This window comes from Pantherophis guttatus, chromosome 8 (genome assembly GCF_059756535.1).
Source record: "Pantherophis guttatus breed Tessera chromosome 8, ASM5975653v1, whole genome shotgun sequence".
In the NCBI taxonomy this organism is placed as follows: Eukaryota; Metazoa; Chordata; class Lepidosauria; order Squamata; family Colubridae; genus Pantherophis; species Pantherophis guttatus.
In genome coordinates, this window is record NC_142070.1 from 53,790,317 (window position 1) to 53,818,314 (window position 27,998).

At 35.5% G+C, this 27,998-nt stretch overlaps 1 protein-coding gene and 1 long non-coding RNA gene across 5 annotated transcripts; one reads left to right on the top strand and one right to left on the bottom strand.

Annotated features, from left to right (window-relative positions):
- Nucleotides 1-22,095, bottom strand: LOC117680146 (tripartite motif-containing protein 59-like). 4 transcript variants are annotated; one of them, XM_034442701.3, is made up of 9 exons: nt 15,087-22,095; nt 12,929-13,015; nt 11,352-11,585; nt 8,955-8,977; nt 7,882-8,027; nt 7,560-7,648; nt 7,378-7,476; nt 3,893-4,000; nt 1-226 (listed from the first exon to the last, which is right to left on the bottom strand). In XM_034442701.3, exons 1-9 carry the CDS (start codon nt 15,663-15,665, stop codon nt 218-220), a joined length of 1,374 nt encoding a protein of 457 aa, XP_034298592.1. In that variant the 5' UTR covers nt 15,666-22,095; the 3' UTR covers nt 1-217. The 4 variants fall into 4 exon arrangements, with proteins under 4 accessions (XP_034298592.1, XP_034298593.1, XP_034298594.1 ...); XM_034442702.3 differs by lacking the exon at nt 7,378-7,476; XM_034442703.3 differs by lacking the exon at nt 3,893-4,000.
- On the top strand, nt 15,969-26,595 carry LOC148112645 (uncharacterized). Its single transcript, XR_015729226.1, has 2 exons — nt 15,969-16,150; nt 25,787-26,595. It is a non-coding gene; the product is annotated as an uncharacterized LOC148112645 (long non-coding RNA).
- The last annotated feature ends 1,403 nt before the right edge of the window (nt 26,596-27,998 follow it).

A 27,998-nucleotide genomic window follows, 5' to 3' on the forward strand; every position in this document is an offset into this window, starting at 1 on the left:
CTGTATCTGTACATTTTATTATTCATTCAGTTAAGTGCTGCCCACCTTCTTGCGTGAGGAGGACCAACAGCAAAGTTCCCACCCATTTCTGTTGCTTTTGCATTCTGCTTACTTTGTTCTTCTGGATGTCAACTGTGAAATGGTTTGAAAATAAAAATGCTGCTGTCTTTTGTCCAACTGCTTCGTTTCCAAATACAAAATCATGTTGCACTGTACTTCAATGAATCTATAGGAAGGAATAAGCTTAGTAATTGATTTTTGGATAATCTATTTTGTCCCCTCTTCCCATTTTTGGCTCTTTTTAGTTTTAAAGTTACCATAGTACATTGGATTTCTAAATCCTGTGGAATCAACTGAGTTTTGAAAATATGTTTTTGATTTTCAATTTTAGAGAACAACGTGGAATACTAAATTTACTAAATACTATACAGTGCAAAAATATCTGAAAAAACATCACGCTGAAAAATACTGGGTTCAATTGCATAACAGGCTGGAACATTATTCCTTAAAATACTTGCTTAATCATTGTAACACATAAAAGAAAAAATGCAGTCTCAGAAGGATTTTTAGTCCTTCAAGTCAAGTTTGACTCCTTGTGACTACATGGACATATACGTTTTTCCTTCTCTCTTAGCATTTATATGAAAATAAGTATGCTTTTCCTTCCCAGTATACAGCTCTGGAATATTTTGGCTGTCTTCCATCTTAATACCAAACAGATCCAAATTACGTTACTTTTTTTAAAGATCAACCAATGTCAGTTTGGTGCTATATCAAACAACAAACAAAATTATGGGCACATAAGGATGTCAGCTTTATTTAGCATCATCCTGCTCTACCCATTATTACTACCTACTAACTGTTTCTTATGACACGCCGATTACTCCAGAATATGACTTCTAAGGATGCAGTTTGAGGAAAAGAGCAGGTAAGGTATTCATTGACCCTTACAAAAGAATTAAATATGATTAAGCAGTGTGATTTTCAAAGAACGGCCTCTGAGCTAGAATACACAAGAGAGACAAGTGGAATACCAGCTATGTCTCTTAGCAGTGCAGGCTTAAAACAGGTTTATTTGGAAGCAATTCTTAACTCTCTTCAGTGCAAATTAATACATAAAAGATCACACCTAACAGAATCAAAATAAGCAAGGGCCTCAAAACGAGGAATGGTTTGTATGTTTGGGATGTTTTAAATACTGTAATGTAGCCAATTGTATCAAAATTAGCTGACTGAAAAGAAAATTTCAGAATGTTGCCCTGTAACCAATTTGTGGGATCAGTGCCAAAGATACAAAAACATGGAGGGAGAAAACAGAATTTACAATCTTATTGTTTACAATTAATGCCTTGATAAAAGGGTACATTTGTTCCTGAAAGACATGCATTTTTTAAAAATTATAGAATATACTAGTGATATTCAAGTTTTAGAATTTATTTTGTAAAATTAAGTACTTTTTCCATATGGTATTAATGTGGTCAACATGACATAGGGAATACATTATGGGATACTGTATATAAAGCAGTTTATTTTAGTACCTTATCTTCTAAATTAATTGAACTATTATCTCATGTTCTGGGTATATTATTTCTGCAGCTGTCCAAGATAGATTATTAATTACAACAGATTTTAGCAGAATTCTATTAACAAGGAGCCTGAGTAGCGTAGGAGGCTTAATGCCTCCTACTAAGGTAGCATTTAACATCCAGCTGCCTGCAATTACTGCGAGTTCAATTCTCACCAGGCTCAAGGTCGACTCAGCCTTCCATCCTTTCTAAGGTGGGTAAAATGAGGACCCGGTTTGTGGGGGCAATAAGCTGACTTTGTATAAAATATACAAAAGTATGAAGGCTATTGCTTAACGCACTGTAAGCCACCCTGAGTCTCCGGAGAAGGGCGGCATATATTAAAAAAAAAAAAAAAGTTCCCATATTGTATTAGGAAGCGATATTTGCAGATAAATAAAAAATCTAAATACATAATTATTAAATAGAGAATTATTAAATAATTATTAAAGGAAGATCTTTCTATGGTAGAAACAGATACAAAATAAAAATTAAAGTGTTATATTGTTTTACATTAGATGTATATATTCCAGCTTTAGAGACCATGGTTTCTAAACCTTGGAATGGGAAACAAATGTAAATGCTATTGTAAGTGGCTTTGAAAGTTCAATCCATTACTATGAAACATGATTTCCTGTACTGGAAATGGACATGAGGTTTAATGTTGATTTACCTTGGACTTTAATCACAAGGAAAGTAACATTACGCCACAAGCTCTAGAAACAAAAAAATGACTCAGTAAAGCCAACTCACAAGAAAAATGTTCATTATTGCTTTTATAAATAATTGATTTTTTGAAGATGAATTCATATTCAAAACCAGACCTAGTGTTTTATATGTTTTACAAAATATATAAGTAAAAATTCTTGTAACTATTTGCCCAAATGATTATTATGAATGAGAATGCTAATATTCTACATGTAATAAAAAAAATGCTGGCACTATGCTTCAAAATATTGTATCTGATTCTACTAAAACATCAGGAAAGAAATTTAATTTGATCATGTTCCTCTGAAGGAAAATTAATATGTATTTTTATACTTGGTAAACTGCTTCATTCTGTTTACACATGTTCAGTTTCCGGCTGGGTTGTTATATCTTCAGAAACAGAAAAATATTCTGATAGAGTGCTTTGGTCACTAGCAGTGGACACTTGATTTACATCTTCAACATCAGGATCTGAATTTGCTGTGCAATTTGTTTCATTAAGTATTGAAGGAGATCTATATTCTTGGACAGCTAATGGATGACTTTCTAAAAAATTATTTTCATTATGATCAATGGAAACTGAAGTGCTGCTTGCATATGAATCACAGACTAAATTTTGCTGAGAAACAATATTATCATTTTGAGATTTTAGACATGTGCCCATGCAGAATAATGACGAATGACATATTGCCTTTTGTTTTTGATACACAGGTCCATTTTTTCTGAATGAAACAGGTTTTTTTTTCAAATGCAATTTTAGCTTTTGAGTTAACTTCTGATTTATTATAAGCATATTGAGTTTTATTGAAAGACATTGCTGGAGAAATCAAAGTCTCATAATTATTTCTGGAAGCTTTTTTGACACAATATATATATGGAGTATTTCCTGTCCAAGTACAATTATTTGAAAATAAACTTCTAGGTATTGGTGACTGCTTTGAAATGTTCTGTTTAGATGTCTCAAAATAATTACTTTCAGAAGATAAATCTGAGGAAAAATGTTTTCCAGTAACATTTGGATTAAAATTGATGGCTGTGTTAGTACTAATAGTAGTAGTAGCAGCAATTTTTGTAGAGAAGGATGAAGAGATTTTCCCATTTATATTTCTCAGGTTGCAAACTTTGCTTTTAGGATTTTCCAGAAAGGAAGTGGACAACACTAACTTTTGTTTTTGGAAAGATGAAGTAGATGACACTTTCAAGTTGGCACCAAAATTTGAAAAATACTCCATAACTTCTGTTGAGACTGGTTTTAAAGTCTTTTTTGGTTGTATAGCTGTCTCAGATACATTTGGGCATGCAGTAAATGAGAACAGGGTTTTAGAAGGATACATTTCTACAGGAGTTGGCAAAGGTTTTTCTGTCTTAAGATATCTATTGGTATTTTCCAACAAGTTAGTTTTCTTGGTGTCATTTTGAGTGCCTTTTGGGTCTAATACATTACAACTAGTATTTGAGCTATAAAAATTGAAGTTTGGGGTTTGTGTTTTGAATGTAAAACCAAGGGAATTAGATAAACTACATTTATCGGTGCTTTGTCGTCGTAGTATTTGCGAATTTTGTTTCTTCTGATTATGTGTTTCAACATCTAGGCAAAACAAGCCATTTCCTGAAATTACCTTTTTTGAAAACCAAAATTTTGGCAATGTATTTCTTTCATGTAAATTCTCTGCATGTAATTCATCTGAATGTACTTCACGTTTCATGTAATGTATATAACGCAGCTCCTAAAATAGAAGAGGATACCATACTTATTGCAAATTTCCCAAAATGATTAGCTGGTTTTATAATTATTTTCTACCAGCATTTTAGATTTATCTAAAATGTAGCAGACCTGACTGAACCAACTTTGGGTGATCTTAAAAAAGATGAACAATGCTGAACATTGTTAATAAACCAGGAAATCCCAAATCTCTACTGTAGGTTATACCCTAAGTTGAAAAAAATATTCTGGAAGGTAACAATGCCAAACCAATTTTGTGTTATTGCCCCCCAAAACTACATGGAGTACCCACATAGTCAACAGGAGTCAAAACTGACTTGATGGATTGTTTATATTACTAAGTAAGTTACATGTTACGGTACTTAAATTTAGTTAGATATTACTAAATAAATATCCAGAAATAGCACAGTAGGAAAAATAAGGTTATATTATAGGGTGAATCATAATTTTTTCCCCCCAAAATGCGATCCAAGTAATATTAGCAGTATACATACTTCGTATAAAAGATGAAAGAAACAGGGAGGCTGTAATACACTGGGTGGATTTGAATAACCTGACTCTTTTACATGACAACTAATTACCAGCTTCATTTAACAGTGGCACAGAAGATATAACCCAGATTTGATATTTGTGAATGATTGTATAATCCAACAATGTCACCTATTCCAAATCCTCAGCACTGGCCAAATTATGTGTCAGTTTACTGCTGTAGTTCAGCTTCACAGTATCCCCTTTAGATGTAGGTATAACTTTAATTTTAAAAAAGCCAACTGGCCTAAATTTCAAAGACTGTTGGACAGTGCTATTATTCAATTAATACCTAAACCAAACTAAAGAGCCATGGTGGTGCAGTGGTTAGAATGCAGTATTGCAGGCTAATTCTGCTGACAGCCGACTGCCGACAGTTCAAGTCTCATCAAGGTTGAGGCAGCCTTCCATCCTCCCAAGGTTGGTAAAATGAGGACCCAAATTGTTGGGGCAATATGCTGACTTTAACCACTTAGAGAGGGCTGTAAAGCACTGTGAAGTAATGTATAAGTCTAAGTGCTATTGCTATTAAACAATTTTGTGGAGGCCATTAAAAAATGTTCGCTGCTATCAGTCCTACAGGGTTGTAAAACCAACTATATCCAAGGCCTTACAGTGGAAACAAACGAAAAACCACAGAAGTATCTCTCTCTTTTTGAAGTGGATTCTATGGCAGAGGACACAGTGAATGCAGGCCAACAGTTAATTACTTCTATAGCTGAAGCTGGATTAAAACAATAGAGGAACTGGACATACACATAAGTAGCCATAAAGTTTGGAGATTGTTGAGCTGCCTGAATAATGACCCAAATTGCTCTAGAGATTATGCCAACATGATTGCAGACAGAATAGCCAATCGGCTTCTTAAGAATGGCAACCCAGATCAAAGGCCACCAAAACAGAAGATCAAGATCAATAGAAATGAAGAAGATGAAACGACTAACTTATCGTCCTCCTTTATTATGGAAGAACTAAGAGAAAGCTGCTAGTTTGGATGACATCCTTATTGAACAGATAGAGCAATTGGGGCCAAAAGCAAAACAGTGGCTACTAGAAATGTTTAATTGAATGCTTGGAACAATGTAAGATTCCTAGTGTCTGGCAAAAGGTTACAGTTGTAGCAGTTTTAAAACTAGGGAAAGAGGCCAATAACCCTAAGAACTACAGTCCAACTTCTCTCGTGCCATACCTACAAAATCTTTGAAAGAATGATACAAAATCGCCTTACTGTAGCTGTAGAATACTTTCTCATACCACAGCAGGCTGGATTTTGCTCTAAAAAAAGTTGCATCACTCATATCCTGAATTTAACCCGCTATATCAAAGATGGATTCCAAAAAGGCAATGTTACAGGAACTTCATTCATAGATCTCACAGCTACATATGATACCATCAATCTTAGGAAGCTGAAGGAAAAAGTTCATGATATGACTAAAGATTTTAAATATAAATATCATCAGGAATCTGCTTGACAACCGTATATTTTTTGTGGAGTTCCAGGGGGAAGGCGAAGTAGATGGAGGAACCAAAGAAACAGCTTACCATAAGATAGTGTATTGGCTCCAATTCTTTTTAATATTTATACAAATGATCAACCACTCCCTGAAAGTACTAACAATTATATGCTAATGATCAGGCAATGGCTGTACAGGGAGAAACATTTGAGGGGATTGAACACCGTTTAACTGAAACCCTGGTAGAGCTGGATCAATACTATTGTGATAACCAGTTAAGACCAAATCCAGCAAAAACTCAGATATGTGCCTTCCATCTTGGAAATAAGTAGGCTGCTGGAAACTGCATATTATATGGAATAGGAAGTTATTGGAGAATTGCTACAGCCCTGTATATTTAGGGGTCACTCTAGATAGGGCTAGATCATATAAGCAGCACTGAACCAATATTAAAATGAAGGTCAGTGGATGAAACAACATCCTCAGGAAATTAATGAGCTCTATCTACCAAGGTTCCTTAAGACAATACCTCTGGTTCTTTGTTACTTGGTATAAATCAGCACACATTGGGAAAGTAGATGTTGCTCTGAATAAAGCTAGCAGATTTATTACCTGATGCCTGAAAACTACCCTCTAGATAAGATCTAGCCAACACTGACCCGCCTGCTGTTTGCAGAGAAGCAGCAGCATACAGAGAGAGGCTTAAATCTTCTATATCTAGACAACACCCTCTCTATGTCCTACAACCAGTTCATGAGAGAGTAAAATCCAGAAAAAAACTTTCTTAGGTCAACAAAAGACTTTAAAGAATTTGAAAGCGGAATGGACTTATGGAAAGCAACAAAAAACCAATCTGGATGGAACCAATGGAGGAGCTGGGTCTGATGAAAGCTGGAAAGTATGGAAATTGTTGAATAGAATGTCCATGGGAACAAGATCCAGAGACCCGCTGAATAAATGGGGCTATCGGGTGCCTTCTGACTTTTGCGACTCTGGTGACATGTAGATATACATATACATATGTATACCTGCCATTTTTGTCCTGATCAGTGTACACTTGAGAAGCTCATGGCAGCACGACAGAACATAATTAGTATTGCTAGTTTCTAGGTGAGATTTGTTTAATTTGTACATATTTTAATCTTTTATATTTTAAATGTTATGTTGTATAGTATGCTTATTTTAATTGTGATGCTTCTGACACAAATAAACAAATGTGTTTCAAGATGAAAAGAGAAAAGATATGAATATTTTATTGAAGTCTGTCTCTATTTGTGAGGTCACTGCAATTGGGTTAAAAAGAATAGTATCCAGCCAGATACAGGAAACCTTCAAGTATCCGAGCCGCCCAGTTTACATTTGAATTACAAAGGCATTAAGACTAAACATGTAATCTTACCTCATGACTTATGTTTTGAAATTTAGTAGTTGCTGACACTGACATATACTGAGTTGGAATATTCTTACCATTTTCCAAAACATCTTTTCCTGGCACTGGCTAAAAAAAGATATTTAAATTAAAAAATGTTTTGATAGTCCAACTGAAACATCTATTACCATCTTCTACATATGGTAACTTACATGGAACTTATCTTGTTCAATTTTATCTTCCCATTTATTTTCAGGACTTGCAGATGTAGAAGGTTCACTATTTCCTGAAGGAATGTCAGCTTTTAAGATGAAAGGTAAGAGAGAAAAGTGCATTGTCTTATATACTGATGACTATATTAAATGTATTTTATATAGACTATATTAAATACAGTGAAATAGTTTTAGCCATAACTTCCATGTTTACAATTAGTGGAGCAAATGAAACATAACTACAAAGGAAAAAGTTCCCTATTTATATAAAGAAAAGCTTTTAAAATAAGTATGAATCATTTCAACAGCTGTATCATCCTACCTTTTGGAATATCCAAACTAACTTCAGTGATAGTCAAGGCTGAAATATCCTTAACTATAGATTTGATATCTAGCTGTATTTGTTTGCATTCTGGCTGATCTTCATGACCAGATGCCATCTGCATCAGCTCAAGTTGAGTCTTCATTCTGTACAATAATAAAAATACAATTATATGGGATTCCCTCTTGCTGATTTTTTTAAAAAAATGAGCAGTAGTATATAAAAAACATCTATAAATGTAGAACACAATACAAATGAAACATTTAATTAAAGAAACTTATTTGTGTCAAGCACAACTGATCTAAATGAAATAAAATAACTAAGTGAAAAACAACTTGATTTTTATGGAGTTACTGTCAGAAAAAAACATTGGTCGAAAACTAATTTAAAAATCCTGGAATTTACAAATAGCTCAAGGAATAGGAAAAATAAAACCCAGACAACCAAATGAGGAGAAATTATTGAAAGAAGATAAGAACTAAGTAGGTTTGTGATCATCAAAAAAAATTCATAAAATTACTTATTTTTTACATTGTGAACAGGGATTTGTCTACCTGATTGGTAACTGTACCAATCTAATTTTAAACTATATTTATTAACTATGTAGCTAATATTAACATTTCACATAAGAAAGACTTCTTGACTTAAGAACATAAATCATAATCAGAATTTGACCAGTTAAGGAAGCTTGTTATGTGACTTTTTTCAGAATAAAAATTCAAAATCCCTTAATATTTGTCTATGAAAATATACTTAAGACAAAAGGTTACACTTTTACTTGCCTCAAAACAGTAAGTTCCAATATTGAACTTATCACTGTTCGATAAGCATAATTTTCCTTAGATGTTTCACTTAATATAGTCAGAAATTTTTACACAAATCAGCACATAAAAATCTGATAAAGAAAATCAAATAGTAAAGTATCTGGTGATTTTTTAAAAAAGCAACAAAATCATTTTCTTCTATTGAAAGTAATTACATACAATTAGCTTTATGCATAAAGTACCTTTCACACTTAAAAATATTTTCAAGATTTTACAATTAACTAACGAGCTTAATCAACTTTAACTTACCTTTGATTCAAATTGCATGCAACCTGTGAATTAAGAAAAATGAAAATTAAGTTCATTACAACCCACCATATTATCACAATATTTTTCAGAAATTAGATAATTAACCAATAGTATAGACTATACTGATTGTTTCAACATGTAAAATCAAGAAAAAATTTGAAGATCTGATATACTGCTTGAAATGAAGGCATTTTGGGAATCTATTCAATGAAATCCTCAAATATTTTGTTTCTACCGTATTTTCCGGCGTATAAGACGACTTTTTAACACATGAAAATCTTCTCAAAAGTCGGGAGTCGTCTTATACGCCGGGTGTCGTTCTCCTGTAACCAGGCAGACCAGCCCAAAAGGCTCTGACGAGCCTTAAATGGCTCTTGCGATCCAAGCTCTGACGATCCCAGTTGAGTTGCCTGCTAATCAGGCAACTCAGCTGGGATCGCCAGAGCCATGTAGAAGGAAAAAACTTTTTTTCCTTTCACATGGCTGTGGTGATCCAAGCTCTGACGATCTGCTAATCAGGCAACTCAGCTGGGATCGCCAGAGCCATGTAGAAGAAAAAAAGTTTTCCCCCTCCAGCTTGCTTACCTTAGCTGCTAGTCGCAATGCTTGCCTTGCTTTGCTTGCCTGAATCCATTCCATCAGCAAGCAACTCCCTGCCTGCAATCAAGCAGGCAGGGAGTTGTGGACTTCAACTCCCAGAATTCCTCAGCCAGAAAAACAAAGCTGGCTGAGGAATTCTGGGAGTTGAAGTCTACAAGTCTTAAAGTTGCCAAGGTTGGAGACCCCTGTTCTATTGGGTAAGTTTTTTCCCCCTTTGGGAGCTTTAAAAAAAAAAGTCAATTGGGGTTTTTTTAGTTGTTCTTTTTTAGACCTAGCCATTTAAAGTTCAGGAAGTTTTAAATTTAGCTTTCATATAAAAATAAAAATAAAATAAAATAAAATATTTGTGCAGCTTTCTGAGATTTAGTGTGTTTCTGTAGTGATTCACTCTAACTACACAAACACACAAAATCTCACAAAGCTGTATGTGGAATTTTGTGTGTGTAAAGTGTGACAGTTGTTTTTTGGGGCTTTTTGTGGCTGTGTGAGGTTCCTGCTTGTTGCAGGGGCCATTTTGGGTCTAGCACCGCTGCTTTTACATTGTGGATGAGCCAGTTGTGTTGTGCTGTGTGTGTGTAAAGTGTGAAAGTTGTTTTTTTTGGGCTTTTTGTGGCTGTGTGAGGTTCCTGCTTGTTGCAGGGGCTATTTTGGGTCTAGCACAGCTGCTTTTACATTGTGGGTGAGCCAGTTGTGTTGTGTTGTGTGTGTGTAAAGTGTGAAAGTTGTTTTTTTTTTTGAGCTTTTTGTGGCTGTGTGAGGTTCCTGCTTGTTGCAGGGGCCATTTTGGGTCTAGCACAGTTGCTTTTACATTGTGGGTGAGCCAGTTGATGTTTTTTAATTTTTATTTGGTGTGCGTTGGAAGAGGGGTAATCTTATACGGCGAGTATAGCCCAAACCCTGTATTTTAACAGGAAAATTCGGGGGTCGTCTTATACGCCCAGTCGTCTTATACACCGGAAAATATGGTAATTCTACCATCCAAAAGTCTGTATACTGTCATGTAAGTCTGCATGTCTGAGTATTCAATGCCCAATCACTCCTCCAACTAACAAACTATGTTGCACATTTGATTCAGAGCTAAAAAATTAGTTTGGACCTTTTAAATCATGGAAAATTACTTTCATTCTGTGTCATTTTATGTTGCTTTTCAGTTTATCTCATTTCTTACTTTCCATTAAGATTTATTTGGAATCAATTTTTTGATATTTAGTCTTGCTTTGTTTTATTAGCTATATTTTATTGTTTGATAAGTCTAACATTCTATGCATTGTTTTCTACACCGATTTTAATAAAATTAGTCTGTTTGGATATCTTAGAATAGAATAGAACAGAATTTTTTATTGGCCAAGTGTGATTGGACATACAAGGAATTTGTCTTGGTGCATCTTGAAAGGAAAGGAGATGTTTCAAGATGAATAATCAATGTCAGTCTGTCTTGCAGTAGTAGAAGTCATGTACATATAGAACACATCCTTCTGAATGCCCCCCATTTCTCTCAGAATACATATTTAGTTGTGCTTTATGAAGACACCTCTGAATCCACTAAACACTGAGTTGGCATCTTGAAAGATTATGACTCAACTGCTTAGATAATCTACTGAAATTGTCTGAGCATGCATGCAGAAAATAAAAGACACTTTTATTGGGATTGCCCCCGTGTACATCCAAGTAGAAAATAATTTAGCTACTGTTTAGCACACACCCAAAATCATATTTAAAATACATTAATTACTGTTTTAAACAATATGGACAAAAAACAAATCACTTTATAGCAAATCCAAAACTAACTGTGTTTACCTCTAAGAAATGCTGTGGATCACATTCATCTAAAAGGTTTTCACAGTCAATCAGAATATTTTCAATTGTTTTTCGGTGAGCTTCTTTCATATTCTTCCATATAAGATGCTCTTTCTCTTTTCTTTTCTTCTGGCTTTCAAGGTTTTTAAGCAACTCCTTCTTTCTGGTTTCCAAAGCATTATAGAGTTTTTCAAATTCAGTTTTAATCAATTCCTCTTCATTCTGCATTAGGGCCTACAGTAACAGTGACAAAGACAAAATGTATGAGCACTGAAATGCTCCTATCCATGCAGAAGTCAAAATACCAGAAAGCAGTTCAAAGCACTAGAATTGTGTGTGTGTGAGTTTGCGTGCGCACATATATGCACATGCTTTTAAGTCAGTGCTGACTTCTGGCAACTGACTTAAAAAAAACAAACCCCAAAAATGTTAAGTCTGCATGTCTGAGGTGGGCAATCTATTTTGACTTTGGGATTGCAATTTCTTTTTGAAACCAGCCTAGGAGAAGAGGATCACAAGAGACTAACTGATAAACTATAGTTTATAAACTATAAACATAAATTTGCAGATATTTAAGATGTTTTAATTTGAACATTATCCCCTACTTCACCATCACTATTCAAAAGGGCTATGCCAGATTTTTAAAAGGTAAATCATGTGCTTTAATTCTATGCAAGGCTCTCAGCACTCACCTCTACCTAACTAAAATATGCAAAATGTGCCAAAAGCTGGAACATTTCAGATCCTTCAGAGGTTTTGAGAGGTTTTCCTACTTTATTCTGTCACTAGGTTGCAACTATGACCAAAATTAAATGCTGTAAGCACTCTATTGGAGTTACTATGTTTTTACACCCATTTTAGTTTGTTCAAACATTACTGTGCCCAACTTTCAGAATTACCAATAAATAAGATCACTGATAGAGGTTTTCCAGTTATTTCAATTCAAAGTCTGGAAAAGTTAGTTTGGATTACTTTTCCTGGAATTTTAATCCCAACCAAAAAGTGTTTGCATACTTGAAAAAAAAAGTAATTTATTATTTATTTATTTTTTAATTTGATTTATATGCCGCCCTTCTCTGGAGACTCAGGGCGGCTTACAATGCGCTAAGCAATAGTTTAACTATTGCTTAGCGCATTTAACTAATTAACAATAGTTAATTAGTTAAGTTTCAGTATTAGATTATTATTGGCTATATTAGAAAAAAACTAACATGGGAAGCAGCTTTTATTTCTTTTAAAAGAAAACCTCCCAATCTATGTCATATTTTTTAAAAAGGAAAGGAAAAACACATATATTCAGAAAAGCTTCTGACTGTTTTCAATTCCAACAGAAACAAAAGGATCAAAAAGTTTATCAGTATCATGTGAAAAATGGTCATAAGTCACTTTTTTCAGTGACATTGTAACTTTGAAAGGTCACTAAATGAACCATTGTAAGTCGAGGACTATCTGTATACCATTTATGCTTAGAACAGAATTGAGAAAAAAATAGTATTTTCACTGTATATATGTACAAACATAATTCATTTAGTAAAATATTTTTCTCAGTTGATTCTCAACTTGTTAATTCAGTTTACCTTTTCATCCTTTGGAGATACTGAGATTTCATTCATCATTTTCAATTGCAATTCTCTTATTTTCTTCAGGTTACTAAAGAAGGCTAGCTGTAAAAAAGGTAGTTTTAAAAGTTAAACAAATTTGAGATGCACAATACTTTATTTAAACATCATTTCTAATTTTCAAACATTTTGAATAATTTTGCTTAAACTAAAAAAATATCAGCAAAAATGTTTTCCAGTGTTAATGTTAGTATTATGTTGTTTAGCTAATATAGAAAGATTCATATAGAAAGATGCCTGGTTTAGATTTCCAAAAATATATTCAGAAATAGGAGTCTATTTCCTAATTTTATTAATTTTACTGTTTTTTTCTTAGAATTTGGCTTACGAGTTACAATTTTAATTAAGGTCCTCAATCAGATTTATATTCCACTGAGATCAACAGGTTTGGTAAAAGTAAATAAGAACTAATAAGTTCTAATAAGAAAAACTAATAAGAAAAAGGGGAGAGCGCAAATTAATGAACTCGTTATTTACATTTTATTCCAATTTTCTTTTGCTTATTTATTTGGTGCCTTTCAGTCAGTAAGTCCATGAACCTTTCTTGGAAATGTGGTTCAAATGTGGTTTGCCATTGCTCGATTGCTAAGGCTGAGAGAGAGTAACTTGCTCAAGGCCATGCAGCTAGCTTCGAGCCTAAGGCAGAGCTAGTATGTATACCATACCTTAACCACTTCACCAAACCAGCGCTTTTCTTATACTATGCATTTTTAGTGCTGCAAATGATACGTAGTATAGTATCATTATTAGTAGTATCTTTCTATTTAGTATAATAGAAAGATGGGCTAAAATACATAACAAAAACAATGGCCAAGATGGCAATCAAACAAGACCTATTAGTATTTACATTAGTAAATGATATATGCGGAGAATTTGGTTTAAATTTTCACTTCCCAGTTTGATAGTTTGCTGTTTAGTTTTTGCTCTTCCACTGCACACCAGTAATTCATCAGCAGTGATAAATGTCACACACTTCTAGGAGCAACTAAACAATTTACCTGAAAAGTAATATCCTTATATTAAGTGGTCAGTAGAGGGGGCTTGCATAAGTGCACTAACATGCCTATCGTCCCTGTCATTATATTTTTATTCTTATTCTTGTTCTCATTTATTTCACAAATTCCAATAAATAAAATAAATATATGGACCTATCATGCTCTCAATGTTATCTATCTACCCATCTACCTACCCATCCATCCATGCTTAAGATCTGCTGGTCCATACCTTTTAGGTATTCCTATCTTTGTATAAAATTTAACTATGATGATTGAATAGCTGGATTATCTCAAATTAAGTTACTGCTATATTTGCACAAGCATTTTGCTGTATATATTTTATATACACCATTTATGTAATTATGTACATATTACATTCTAATACACTAAATCAAACTGTGAACAGATTACATATAGTCTTTGACTTACGACCACAATTGGGACCAAAATTTCTGCTGCTAAGGCAGTTAAGTGAATTGTGCCTCATTTTATGACCTCTTTTGCTATAGTTATTAAGCAAATCATTGCAGTAGTTAAGTGAATCTGGCTTCCTCCCCAGATTTTTTGGAAGCCAGCAGAGGTTGATCACACAATCACAGGATACTGCAACCATCATACATACATGCCCGTTGCCAGTGTCCTAATTTTGATCATGTGACCATAGGGATGCTGCAATGGTTAAGGGCAAGGATCAGTCATAAATCATTTATTTCAGTGCCACTGTAACTTTGAACAGTTGTTAAACAAATAGTTCTAAGTGGAGGATACCTGTAGTACTAAAAAAACTTGCTACAAAACCCTATCTTCTTATTCTAGAATGTTTTATGGTATTGGATTTGTGTTTGTAAAAGTTTCATCTACTTCTCAACAGCTTGTATTGATTTATGTGTGAAGTGTGTCCTAGGATCACAGAGAACTCTATTCTCTTTTATTAGTTTTCTTTGTATCTGATTGTCTTCAAATGGGTTGGGCCTTAAGAGAGGCCTTTTTAACACTTCTGGAAAGCATCATAGGCACTCCTACAACTGCGTATATGTTAGTCTCTCTTGGGAAGCCCACGTCACTTTTCCAGGGTCGTTCCCTTCCCTTCCCTCCACTCCACTCCACAGATAAGCGCGTACTTTTTCCTCCTGGTACACCGTGTCGATGAGGTTGACTGAATGGAAGACGCCGCGATGGTCTTCTGATACGCATTGCCCGCAGCCTCCAGAGCGGCACATCCGGCAGTAGAGCTGCAAAAGTCGTCCCGGGTGTTTCTTGCAGATCCCGCCCAGGGCAGCCAGTTGAGGGACGAGAGCTGACGAGTCCACCTCCGCTATCGCTTCCAGGCTAGGTTTCGTCGCCGGGCTAGCAGCCCTGAACAGTTTCACAACCTCGGCTAGCGTGGTGTTGACAGGTAATGCAGAGGCCCCGCGATCGGAAGGAAGCGAGCAGAGTTTGCGGCACAGCGGGCATGACAGAATAATCGAGCCTCCGTCCCGTGATGGGCGGCCGGGAGCCCGAGGGCTCTGCTGGAGCGAGTCACGGCTTCGAGAAGAGGGCCTCGATGCAGAGGAAGAGGAAGAGGGCAATACGACGCTTGCAGCTTGACTGAGATACTCGACGACGCAATGGCGGCAGAAGTTGTGAGAGCAGACGGGCAGCGTGACCGGATCCTCGAAGAGCGACAGACACACCGCACACGTCAGGCTGGCCTCCATTTGCACATGCGTTGCCAGAGTCTCACCAAATGAGAGTCGAGATGGACGTTTGGTGTTCTAAACAGTCCTTCCAAGAAAGAAGGACTTTCCCCCAACTCTACTCAAGCTTCCGCCAATAAACAAACGCCCAGCTTTCCTCTATTTGTCATTTACTGAGAACTACCATTCTCAGACCACGTCCCACCCCCTTATCCCAGTAAAGAGCCAATTAAGAAGAAAATGAAACCGTTAGCGTTCAAACTCCTTTCTCCCCGCCTCTTAATATTATTCCAACGGATAATTAATTCAGATTGGCAGTATTCTCCGCCAATGAACTTGCAGGCTTTCCTGTTTTCCGAACGGAAGGCAGAAAGAAGTCGAAAAGAAATAGTTCGTCCTGGGGTATATACGGTAGCTTGAGCGATCTCTGTTTTTCCTAGCGTCTATGAAAACGGGTCGATTACATTTTGAGACTCAAAAAACTACGTTCCTCATGAAGTATTACGGTAAATAGATGGAGCCAAATCGGAATGTTGTACAATCCTATCCATGTCCTTTCAGAAATAATCCCTATGAAATTTACTGATGAGTATAGGATTGCTGTTTCGAAGTATTTTATATGGAGCTTCATGATATGCTACCACTTGAATGAAATAAGTTACATTTTAACTTATTGGAAATAAAACTCACCTTTTTAAAAACGTCAATATATGCTGCTCAAATTAAATTGAAATATTACGTATTTATAATAAAGAGGCATTACAAGAAGAGATATCAGTGCTTATTTCAGTATATTAATTTCAAAAGGACTCAGTAGTCTCTTTATTTCTTCTTTCAATCAGTGGCCTGTCAGATGGGCTACTTTTGAACAGAGATTTACTAGTCTTGCAGAAGACAGCTGGATAGTTCTATAGTTCTTTTCTTCACTTACGTTAGAAGGGGAAACTGAATTATTGAAAATTTTACACAACCTTTTTAATATTTGGAATTTGTAAGCATTGCAAGAAAATGCTTGCCTAGCAGCTACAACACTTAGAAATAGCTCATGGAGTACATAAAATGGTGTCCAAGTAGGCAAGATGTACTGTGTCATGTTATTTGCATGGGATATTCTTCTGTAGGACAAGCAGGGACAAGTACATGAAAGAAGTTATCATTACATCCTCAGACCAGGTTAAATTCTTGAATTATTCAATTACAGGTTGGTGCCTTCCTTGACAAAACACCAGTGTATTCAGGAATTCAAGTGAGGCCTAAGAAATTCCTTGAAAAATAAAAAAGGTGAAACTATATGGGAGAAGGTTCAGGGGTGGGTTCTACTTACCGTTACTACCGGTAAAGGTAAGTAGATTGCGTGCATGAGCAAAGCGAATGCGCGCGCCTTGCTTCTGCGCATGCACAGAAGCTTCTGCACATGCGTAGATTGCTGATGACAACATCCGGGTCAGTGGGCAGGGCCTCCCGCCAGTTTTACTACCGGTTCTTGCAAACCGGTCCGAACCGGAGGCAACCCACCACTGGGAAGGTTCTTTTTGAAAGGGTGGGCAGACCTACAGCCCAAGAAGAAATGACACTGGAAGGAAGAACAGGTGCCCACATTAGCATGCACAAGTCAGCTGAAGTGGGGTGAACTCAATAACCTCTACTCCTTTTAAGGCTGCTTCCTGAGTTCTTGCCGGCACTTTCCCCACCTTCTTTGTGGGACCAGAGGCTGGTTTTTGTATCAGACATAGTGCTCAACAGTTGGCTGCTCTGGGAGGGGCGTTGCTGGCATCGCGATGGTACGGTGGGCAATCTTGAAGCTCCAAGATCGCCATTGATATCTTCGCCACTGGACGGTCCGTTTTGGACCTCACCGTCCTGTAGAGACGGTGATAGTGGAGGGCACATCCTGCTGATCCCAGGGACACCACAAAGTCCAGGAGAAGCCCTTTTTTCCGGCAGTGAAGAGGCAGCCATTGAAGCTGCTGAAGTTGGGACAGCTCCAAAACGGAAGTCGGGAAGAAAGTGTGTTGGCTTGGTGAGATAATTTTTAAATATATTATCTGAGAGAACACTCTGAGGTTAAAAGAAAATTAAAATTGAAGACAGAAGAGATTAAGTGGTGGAATTAAGCCTGAGTCTAAGGTAGCTCTCCCTATTTTTTAACATATTTTTACTTGTGGATGTTTATGGATGCTTTTATTTTTTAATTTGGATTGGACTGGAGATTTCCATTTTATCTACTTAACTACTAAATTCTTGGTGTCTTTTTGTACAAATTTTCTTTTGTTCTACTTTTTGTTTACTTTTTTCTATCTCTTTTTGTTTTATGGTGCATTGAATATAAGAAGGGAAGGGAAAGTGGAGGTAATAAGTAACACTGCCATCTAGTGGACTGGAAATATTGTTTCTTTCCCCCCCCCCTCTGGTTTAAGAAAGTAACTACTGTGTTACTGTGTTACATTCCAAGGACTCTGAGCCTATTTATAGATAAGATAGTGGGAAGAGCATCAAAGACTTTTTACATGATTGTTTATTCAGGTGCTCTTCTGGGAAACTATCAGTGGCAGGAATCTGAGATTGAAAAGAAGAAGATTGCAGTGACTCTGGAAAGAGAGCTGTAAATAATTATTTGAAATTTAACAAAAGAGTTTTGGTTATTATACAGTGGTAGATCTTCCTTCTGGACAGAAAGCTCATTGTTGGGTTTTTTTTTGTTTTTGTTTTTTGTTTTTTTTACTTTTATTGGTGTTACTTCTCCACCTCCCCATTATTCAATTATTCTTATTCTTAGCTGGACTGTGGCCTTTTAGAGGATTTTTAACTTTTTATACACACATAGATATTTTCCTATTGTCTTTTTCCCCTTTTCTTTTTTGGCTTTTTTCTTTCTTTTTTTTTTATTGAAAAAGTTTTACAAACATCAATTTTTCCCCCATTTCCCCCCCCATCCCTCCCTCCCCATGACTTACCCAAGTTGAAATCCATCCACATTGTATTATATCATACTTTACCAGCCCTCTATTCTCCTCCCTGTGCACTATAAATTTCTACATAACAATAAACTATTTTGCCCCCATATACTATACATTTCTACACAACATTCAGCTAAAAGCTATCTGGTACTTCCTGGTTTGGTATTTATTCTGCACATAATCTATCCAATTCTTCCACTCCCATGCATAAGTCTCTTGAGTCCGGTCTTTTAAGTATGCTGATATCTTCGCCATTTCTGCAAAACTGGCCATTTTCAAAGTCCATTCTTGAATTGTAGGCATATCAACCCTTTTCCAATATTGACCAATCAGTAACCTGGCTGCTGTCACCATATACAATATCAATTTTGTTTCACCCACTGAAAAACCCTTAACTATACCCAGTAAAAACAAATGAGGAGAAAATTGAATTTTTTTCTTTAAAACATTTTGCATAACCCACCAAATTTTTATCCAAAAAGCCTTGGCTTTCTTGCATGTCCACCATATATGATAATATGTAGCATCTAAACAATCACATCTCCAACATTTCGGTTGAACATTAGGATACATACATGACAATTTCTTAGGATCTAAATGCCACCTATAAAACATTTTATAAAAATTTTCCCTTAAATTCTGTGACTGTGTAAACTTAACATTCTGAACCCATATTTTTTCCCATGTTTCCATCATAACTGGTTCTCCAAAATTTTGTGCCCATTTTATCATACAATCTTTAACCAATTCATTTTCTGAATCTCTTTCTAACAAAACATTATAAATCCTCTTAATATGCATTGGGCCTTTCTCTTTTATCTGTCTAACCAATTCTTCTTCATGCAACATTAAACCGGTTTTTTGATCTTCTCTCCATCTCAATTGAAGTTGATTATACTGTAACCAAGTTAAATTAATCCTTTCTTCCAACAGTGTGTTCAATGTCTTTAGTTGCCATCTGCCCCCATCATTAAAAAGTACTTCTTTATATAAACCCCCCCGAGTGACTTTATATTTATATTCCGTATAATGTGACCAAGATCCAACCACAACGGTATTTTGTAATCCCATTTGAATCGGTGCTTCTTCCATACTCTCATCAAGGAGCTTCTAAGTATATGGCTATTAAATACTTTGTTCACCTTGTTTTCATAAAATAAATATGCATGCCAACCAAATTCAAGATCGTGGCTTTCTATATTCAATATTCCAGTCTTTGTCCTTCCAAACCAATTACTTGCTTGTGTAAACGCTGCAGCTTCATAATATAATCTAAGGTTTGGAAGTTTAAGACCACCCCTTTCACGAACATCTTGCATAATTTTCAGTTTAACTCTTGGCTTTTTTCTTTTTTTGATTGGAGATTGTTAATTTGGTCAATATCTCTCTACTTAATTGGATTAAGGCATACAAGAGCCTGAAGAACTTTTTTCTTTTCTTTTCTTTTCTTTTCTTTTCTTTTCTTTTCTTTTCTTTTCTTTTCCTTTTCTTTCCTTTTCCTTTTCCTTTTCCTTTTTCTGCTTGTTACTTGGGACAATATCTGTCCTCCATATGTGGATTAAGGTATAGAAGAACCTGAAGGTTTTTTTATTTGTTTGAATTTTTTTTCAACCACTACACAGAAATGAGTAGAAAGGCAACAGCTATAGGTTCTTTTACATCGATTCCTTCCTCTTCGCCATCTGGAGGACAACGATCAATACAGACAATGTTGCAACAGGAAAAGGAGAAGGAATGAGAGAAGGAAAAGGAAGTGAAGTTGCAGATGATTTGGCAAGGAATTCAAAAAATACAATCAAGAGTAAAGAATATTGAACAGAGAACAGAAAATATTGAACAAAGAACAGAAAAAATTGAACAAAGAACAGAAAAAACAGATGAAAAAGTGGAGAACATACATCAAATGATGGAGAAATATGAGGATAGACTCCAAAAAATTGAAGAAAAGGAAGAACAAAGGGACAAAAAAAATCAGAGATATTGACAGTGGATTGGATGAGGTTGAACGAGATAAGAGTGGAATATTGGGATGGGAGATGGACAGATCAGAATTTTTTTTATTTATTAGTTCAATTTATATATTGCCTTCCTCCGAAGACTCAGGGCGGCTTACAATGCACTTATAGCAATAGCCTTCATTCTTTTGTATATACCTGCTTATTAGGGCTTTTGGCCCCCCATAAGCGGTGTTTCTACAAAGTCAGCTTATTGCCCCCACAATCCGGGTCCTCAATTTACCTACCTCGGAAGGATGGAAGGCTGAGTCAACCTTGAGCCTGGTGAGAATTGAACTCGCAGTAATTGCAGGCAGCTGGCAGCTAACTGCTACATAACAGCACTTAGTCCGCTGCACCACCAAGGCTCTATTTTACCTCAGATTTCAAAATATAGAAGAAGAAAAGGGAGAAAACTTGGCAGAAAAAAAATGATAGAAATTTTAGTAGAAGCACTAGAAACTACTAAAGAAAAAATGATAGATGACATAGACAAGGTATTTTTACAAGATATGCAATGAGAAACAAGCTACCAAGAGAAGTCCACATAAGATTTACTAAGAAATCAATTAAAACACAAATACTGCAGATTACAAGACAGAAAACATTGAAATATAAAGACAAGGAAATTGTGGTTCTGAAACAAATACCGAGAAGAGTGAGGGAGATGAGAAGAGAATATCATTTTCTGACCAAAATATTACTTAAGAAAGATGTGAATTACAGATGGCTGATACCAAAAGGCCTTGCGTTTACCTGGCAACAACAAAAATATAGAATAGATTCAATTGAGAAAGCAGAATTATTCTGTGCAGAATACTTTAGAGAGAAAGAAGAGGAGACCAAGAGAAGATACATTGATTGAACTATACATGGAATGCCTTGCAACAACTGAAAAAGAAGGCGGCGCAGTGGGTGGCAACGTGGAATATAGAGAACAATGTGAACCGAGATCTACTAGAGCAATAAATCCTTATTATAAAATATAAATATGGAAGAGAAAAAATTGATTACAATAAACATAAATGGACTTAACTTAGCTATTAAAAGAAGAAAGACATTTCATAAATTAGAGAAATTAAAGTTTGATATAATCTGTTTGCAAGAAGTACACATTAAAAAGCAGCATGAACATGGCTTCTTCGGGACTTCCAGTTTGCCCCTCGTCGCTGCCAGACGGTCCCTTGGGACCGCCAGCCCCATCACCTGTAAAGAGCCGCCTTTACAATGGAAAGGCGGCTCGAAAAACTCCCTTTCCATGAGGAAATGCGAGACAGAGCCGGCAAGGGTAGGTAGAGCTCTCTGCGAAGCCCCAAAAGTTTTTTTTTTTACTTTTGGGGACGAAGCAGATGAGGCTCCCTTTTTCCCCTGCCGCCGCTCCGGGCTTTGGGAGACCTCTGCTTTTTTTGCAGAGCTAGGCGACGAGAACAAGCCTATTAAAGAAAACTAACAGATCAATTAAAGAGGATGAGAGCTGGACCTGTGACCCCGAATCGCAAGTATTTTCATTTATTTTATAAAAGTTACTGAAGAAGGAAAAAAGAATTTTTAAAATGGCGACTGCCAAGGCTTGAGAAGGGGCTGAAAGGGAAAGTCCTTCCGTCTCCTATTAAGTTACAAAGTAGCGGAATAAATACTCCTGGCTACAATTGAAGATAAAGCTCCTCTTTTGTGTTTTCTCTTTCCTGGAGATTTGATATTGATCTTGTTTGGAAAGAAGCTTTTTTTCCCCTTTCTTTGCTTTTCTTTTCTTTCTTAAAAGAGTTTGTCTGTGTGGAAATATGGCGTTTAGACTTACAAAGCCGGACAAACAAGCAGTGGGGGGGGGGATTCCCCCATCTACAAATTATATGAACAAGTTCTAAACCTACAGTCTCAGAAAACTGATTTTAATATAATTGAATTTCTCTTGGAGGAGATTGTAAGAAGGGATGAGATTGTGAATCAGAACTTTGAAAAATTTAAGCAGGAAATTAAAGAATTGGTGCAATTAAAGTTTGATACTTTGCAACGAAAGATTGCAAAAGTGACTAGTGGTTTCTCAGAAATTATGATCAAGTTGGATACAAATATTAATTTATTAGAGTCTAAAATGGAGGAAATTGAGGATAATTTGGACAATAAAATACAAAAAATTGAAAATGATTTGATAAACACTCAAGACAATAGCTTATCTATAGATTATCTATAAATAAGAGAGAAGTGGCATCGGATTCTAACGTGATGATTCATCAAGTCACAGACAAGCATGGAAATCAATTAGTTGATACACAACTTATAGAAAAGAAATATGAGTCACAAAAGCAAAACCAACAAGATCAAGTTATAAATCAGAATGAAAACTGATCAGACGACATACAATTCGTAGAAAGGAGATTAGGATGGAGATCAAACCCACAAAAAGTCAAGAAAAAAAGAAATAGATCTCGCAAAAACAAAAATTCCTAAAATAGGCAACAGTGAAGCCAGTTATTTAAAAAATGACTGAATACATGAAAAGATAGGGGAGGCGAAGTATTGGTTAATATTATCCTGAGGAGAGTGACAGACCTCTGCAATGCTGTAATCTTGGGATGTGAAAAGGGCCTCAAATTGTTGGACTGGAATTATCTATTTTGGACTTTTTTTTTTTGATAAATATATCATGTTTATGCTGAGCTACAGGGCAAGAGAGGTATGCTGGGGCATGCAGAAGATCTGGTTGTTACCCCATTAGGATGGTGGGAATCAATAATCCTGAAGAAATCCACTATTTCAGATATTATATGGAATACAATTATAATGTCACTCGGGTGGTTGTTTTCTTTTTTTATATACATGAAGATATTTATTATTGATGGGGGCAGATGATAACTGAGGATTTTGAACATTCTGTTGCAATCAGGATGTTATGTTACCCTAATATGGGTGATGGAGTTAACAATCCAGTGGAAAGACATCAAAGAAGACATTATATGGATTATAAGTTTAAAGTCATTGATTTTATTTATATAAGGGAATATTTTTTTTTTAGTAGGGTGGGCAGAAGAATAAAGATATTAAGAATTGTTACACATGGTAATTTTGTAGGAATGTGGGTGGATACAGGCTAGTTTAATGATTGTTTAGTTTAAGAACAGGGATGTTTAAGAGATATATTTACAGGAGTGGAGGAAATGGACAGAATTGAATAAATGTTAAATTAGGATTTATTATATAGTCTTATAGGGGAAGGCTGCTTTGGAATGTTATATTAATATATACAAAAGAGTAAATGTTACAAAAGAGTAAATGTTAAATTAGGATGTATTATATAGTTTTAAAGTGGAAGGTTGTTTTGAAATGTTATATTAATATGTAGATATATGTATAGGGGAGGAAAAAGGGCAGATTATTACTAAATTGGGAGTCATAACAATATTACTGTGCTAAATGAGAAGTTATTATACAATGTTATAGTAGAATGTTATTTTGAAATGTATGGTAAAAGGGGAAGTAATAATATTAATAATATTATTAGAAAGTAAGGGTCAGTATTTGGAGGAGGGAGTAAGGGGATGGTAAAATATTATATAATCTGTTATAAATTAGGTTTTTATTTTGAAGAAGTCACAGGGGGGACGGGTGGTGAGGGGGGGTTAGGGAGGAGGGGGAGAGAAAAAAAGGGGGAAAATTTGTATTTGAAAACTTTTTCAATAATAAAAAAAAAAAGCAGCATGAACAAATATTGATATAGCCAAAATTAGGGAAAACATTTACTTCATTGCCACAATGTAAGAAAAGAGGTGTTGTTTTATATATTAGAGACACAACCCCAGCGGAGCAAATTTATTCAGATGATGATGGAAGAATTTTGATAGTGGAAATAACAGACAATAATATGAAAATACTTCTAATAGCAATATACACTCCAAATGATAATCAAGAAGAATTTTATAGAAAATTACATACGAAAATAATTGAATTGGACTATGATAATATTTGCATGATGGGAGACTTCAATGGCTTTGATATTTCTAGATGCACAGAAAGCCTTCAACAATGTGAATTGGCAATTTATGTTATTACAGCTGGAGCAGATGGGCTTTGGTAGAAAATTTATCACAAACAAACAGCAAAAGTAATGATAAATGGAGAATTGACAGAGTCTATTGAAATAAAAAAAGGAACAAGACAAGGTTGTCCACTGTCACCTCTGTTGTTTGTGTTAACATTAGAAGTGCTAAACAGAAATATTAGAGAAGAAAAAGATATAAAAGGAATGAAAATTCAAAAGGAAGAATACAAATTGCAAGCATTCGCAGATGACCTGGTTTTTATTCTTGAAGATCCATTAGAAACAGCAATTAAATTGAGAGACAAGATAAAAGAATATGGAAAAGTAGCAGGTTTGAAAATAAATAAAGACAAAACGAAGGTTTTGACAAAAAATATGTTAATAAAACAAAAAGAAGAACTGGCGGAAGTATTGAAGATACAGGTCACAAATAAGGTTAAGTACTTGGGGATATACTTGACAGCAAGTATATGTACACTTGTATATGGACAGCAAGATGTAGTACATTCAAAGATGAATATACTACCTAGAATTCTATATTTGTTCCAGACAATTCCAATTAGATTGGGGAAAGATTATTTTGAAGATTTAAATAAAATAGTGTTGAAATATATTTGGCAGGAAAAAAAAACGAGGATAAAATTAAAATTGTTACAAGATGCTAGAATAAGAGGAGGATTTGGCTTGCCTAATTGGGAATTATACTATTAAGCGACAAATTTGATGTGGATCAAGGAATGGATAATGTTAAGAAATACTATAACATTTAGAAAGGAACAAATTGTTAGATATAGTGAATTATTGAATGAAAAGGGTGAACTTAAATCTATGCAAGAATTAGAAGAACAAGTTATAAAGATGAATTGGTTTTCCTACCTGCAAATACATTCTAGATATGATAAAGATTTTAAGACAGAAGGTTTTTATGGTAATTTCACTAATTTAGATAAAATTTTAACAGGTACTGATGAAAACTTAATTAAAAAATTATATGGATATTTATTGGAGGTTAAATTGGAAGAAGAACAAGTTAAAGAAACAATGATTGCTTGGGGGGAAAATTTTGGACGCGGGATTGACTTAGAGAAATGGCAAAAATTATAAAATGACAATGTCAACTGCATATAAAGAAAATTTGTATGCGATGTTTTACAGGTGGCATTTACCCCTGACGAGAATAGCCAGAATGTTCAAGAATAAATCTGAAAAATGTTGGAAATGTCATCAGATACCGGGTTCATATTACCATATGTGGTGGATGTGTACAGAAGCCAAAAGATACTGGACTAAAATCCACACATGGTTGGAAAAAATGAAAAAAAAGCACATAGATTTTAAACCAGAGATTTTTTTATTGGGGATTGTACCTGAAATATATAATAGAGAATTGAGATATCTGATTGTGAATGTATTAACAGCGGCTAGAATTGTATTTGCTAAAAATTGGAAAAATGAGAAAATACCAATGCAAGATGAAGTTATTAAGAAAATAATGGAATGTGCTGAAATGAGTAAATTGACATTTGAAATTAGAGAACAAGAAGATCAACAATGTTATATGGGATTTATTTTATCAATGGTTAGATAAAAAATATGGAAATGAAATATGATAGAGATTTTTATAATATAAGAATTGTAAAACTATATAAAATATAATATAAAGATGTATTATTGGATTGATTTAGGATGATGAGATGAATGTTATAATATAAATTAACTTAAATCTTAGAATATTTTGTACAAAATGAGGGAAGAATAGCTATAGTCAAATAAATGATTAATGAGAACAATAATACATAGATATATATTAGATTGATAATATAAGAATTTAGGTAAACTGTAAGCTATGAATATGGTAAACACGCACAAAAGACTTGTAACCAACCGACACACTGTGTGTAATTGAAGATGTTTTTATGTATGTTTGTTTAAAAATAAAAATAATTTTTTTTTCCAAAAAAGAACCAGTTGGCTACTCTGTGCCCTTCTTTCCCACATTTGAAGCAACCAGTTGAGCGGTGCCATGGGCTAAGGTCCTGTCCCTCTTGCTTCGAGGCTTCTCTTCTTTTTTCAAGGAGGGGTCTCCACTATCCATGGATGGGGCTATTGCAGAACCTGCTAGGTCGATCTCCATCATTGGCCAGAATGTATCAGCCCTGGCGTCAACTGTCTAATTGGCGAATCCGGAAAAAGTTACCAAGAGTATAAAACTTTACTGAATAAACCACATTGGCAGAGAAGAAGTGAAACCAGCTCTGGGCTTCCCACACAAAAGTGAGCATAATTCATTCCCCCTTTCCTCATGGGCCACCCACATTCCATTATGTCCACTAATGACTTCTGTTCATTTTGTTATGGGAACCAGCTGGTAACACTGGACATCTGCTTGGGCTGTCCTTGAGGTGGGAGCAATGTCTCATGGGAACCAACGATATTTTGATGCCATTGCCCCCACCCTTGCACTCACTTCCACCCCCTCCCTTTCTCAAGCCGTGAGCGAAGCAGAATGTAGGTGAAAGTGTGAATAAGTCTTGACATGCTGCCCCCACCCCCGGAAGAAGGGTAGACCTGAAACAATAATAAACATACCTACACATTATTACTTATATCCCAACTACTGCCACATTCCTTATTGGGCCATTGAGGGTATCTAGTGTGAAACTTCTTAACTAACCTCACTACCCTAACATCTGGAGCAGCCACCCATTCAGCATTTGCTAACGGGTAGCCTTTCCACAGTAATACATATTGTAATTTTCCCTTGTGATATCTGGAGTTGAGAATCTTTTTGATCTCATAGTGCTCCTCTCCCTTAACTAGGATGGGAGGAATAGGTGGTTCTTTGATTGTTCTTAAGCCAGAGCCCTGAAAGGGTTTTAAAAGACTGCAATGAAATACCAGATGAACTCACCTGAGGCTTCTTGGCAATTTCAGCTCCACCATCACTGGATTCACGATCCGTATGATTTGGAAAGGCCCTATGTATTTGGGAATTAAGTTTTTACAGGGCTGCCTCAGGCTTAGATACTTGGTGGACAAATACATTTTATACCCCATTCTAAATTCCCTTTGTGGGGGGGGGGGTTCTAATCTGCTTGCCTTTTTGGCTTTGCCTAGCTTTATTTAACGCTTTGCGCATGGTGGGCCACATAGCTTTTAAAGCTATCCAGTCGGCTAATGACACTGAAGATGGAGCTTTCTGTGGGAGCTCTGGTATGGGCATGAACTCGGTCTGTGTGGCCACTTTGAAAGGGGTAAAACCTGTGCTGCTATGTTATACTGTATGCCACCTCTGAGAAAGGCAGGAGCTTGGCCCATTTAGTCTGCTGATAGTTTACATAACAGCACATGTATTGCTTTACTAATG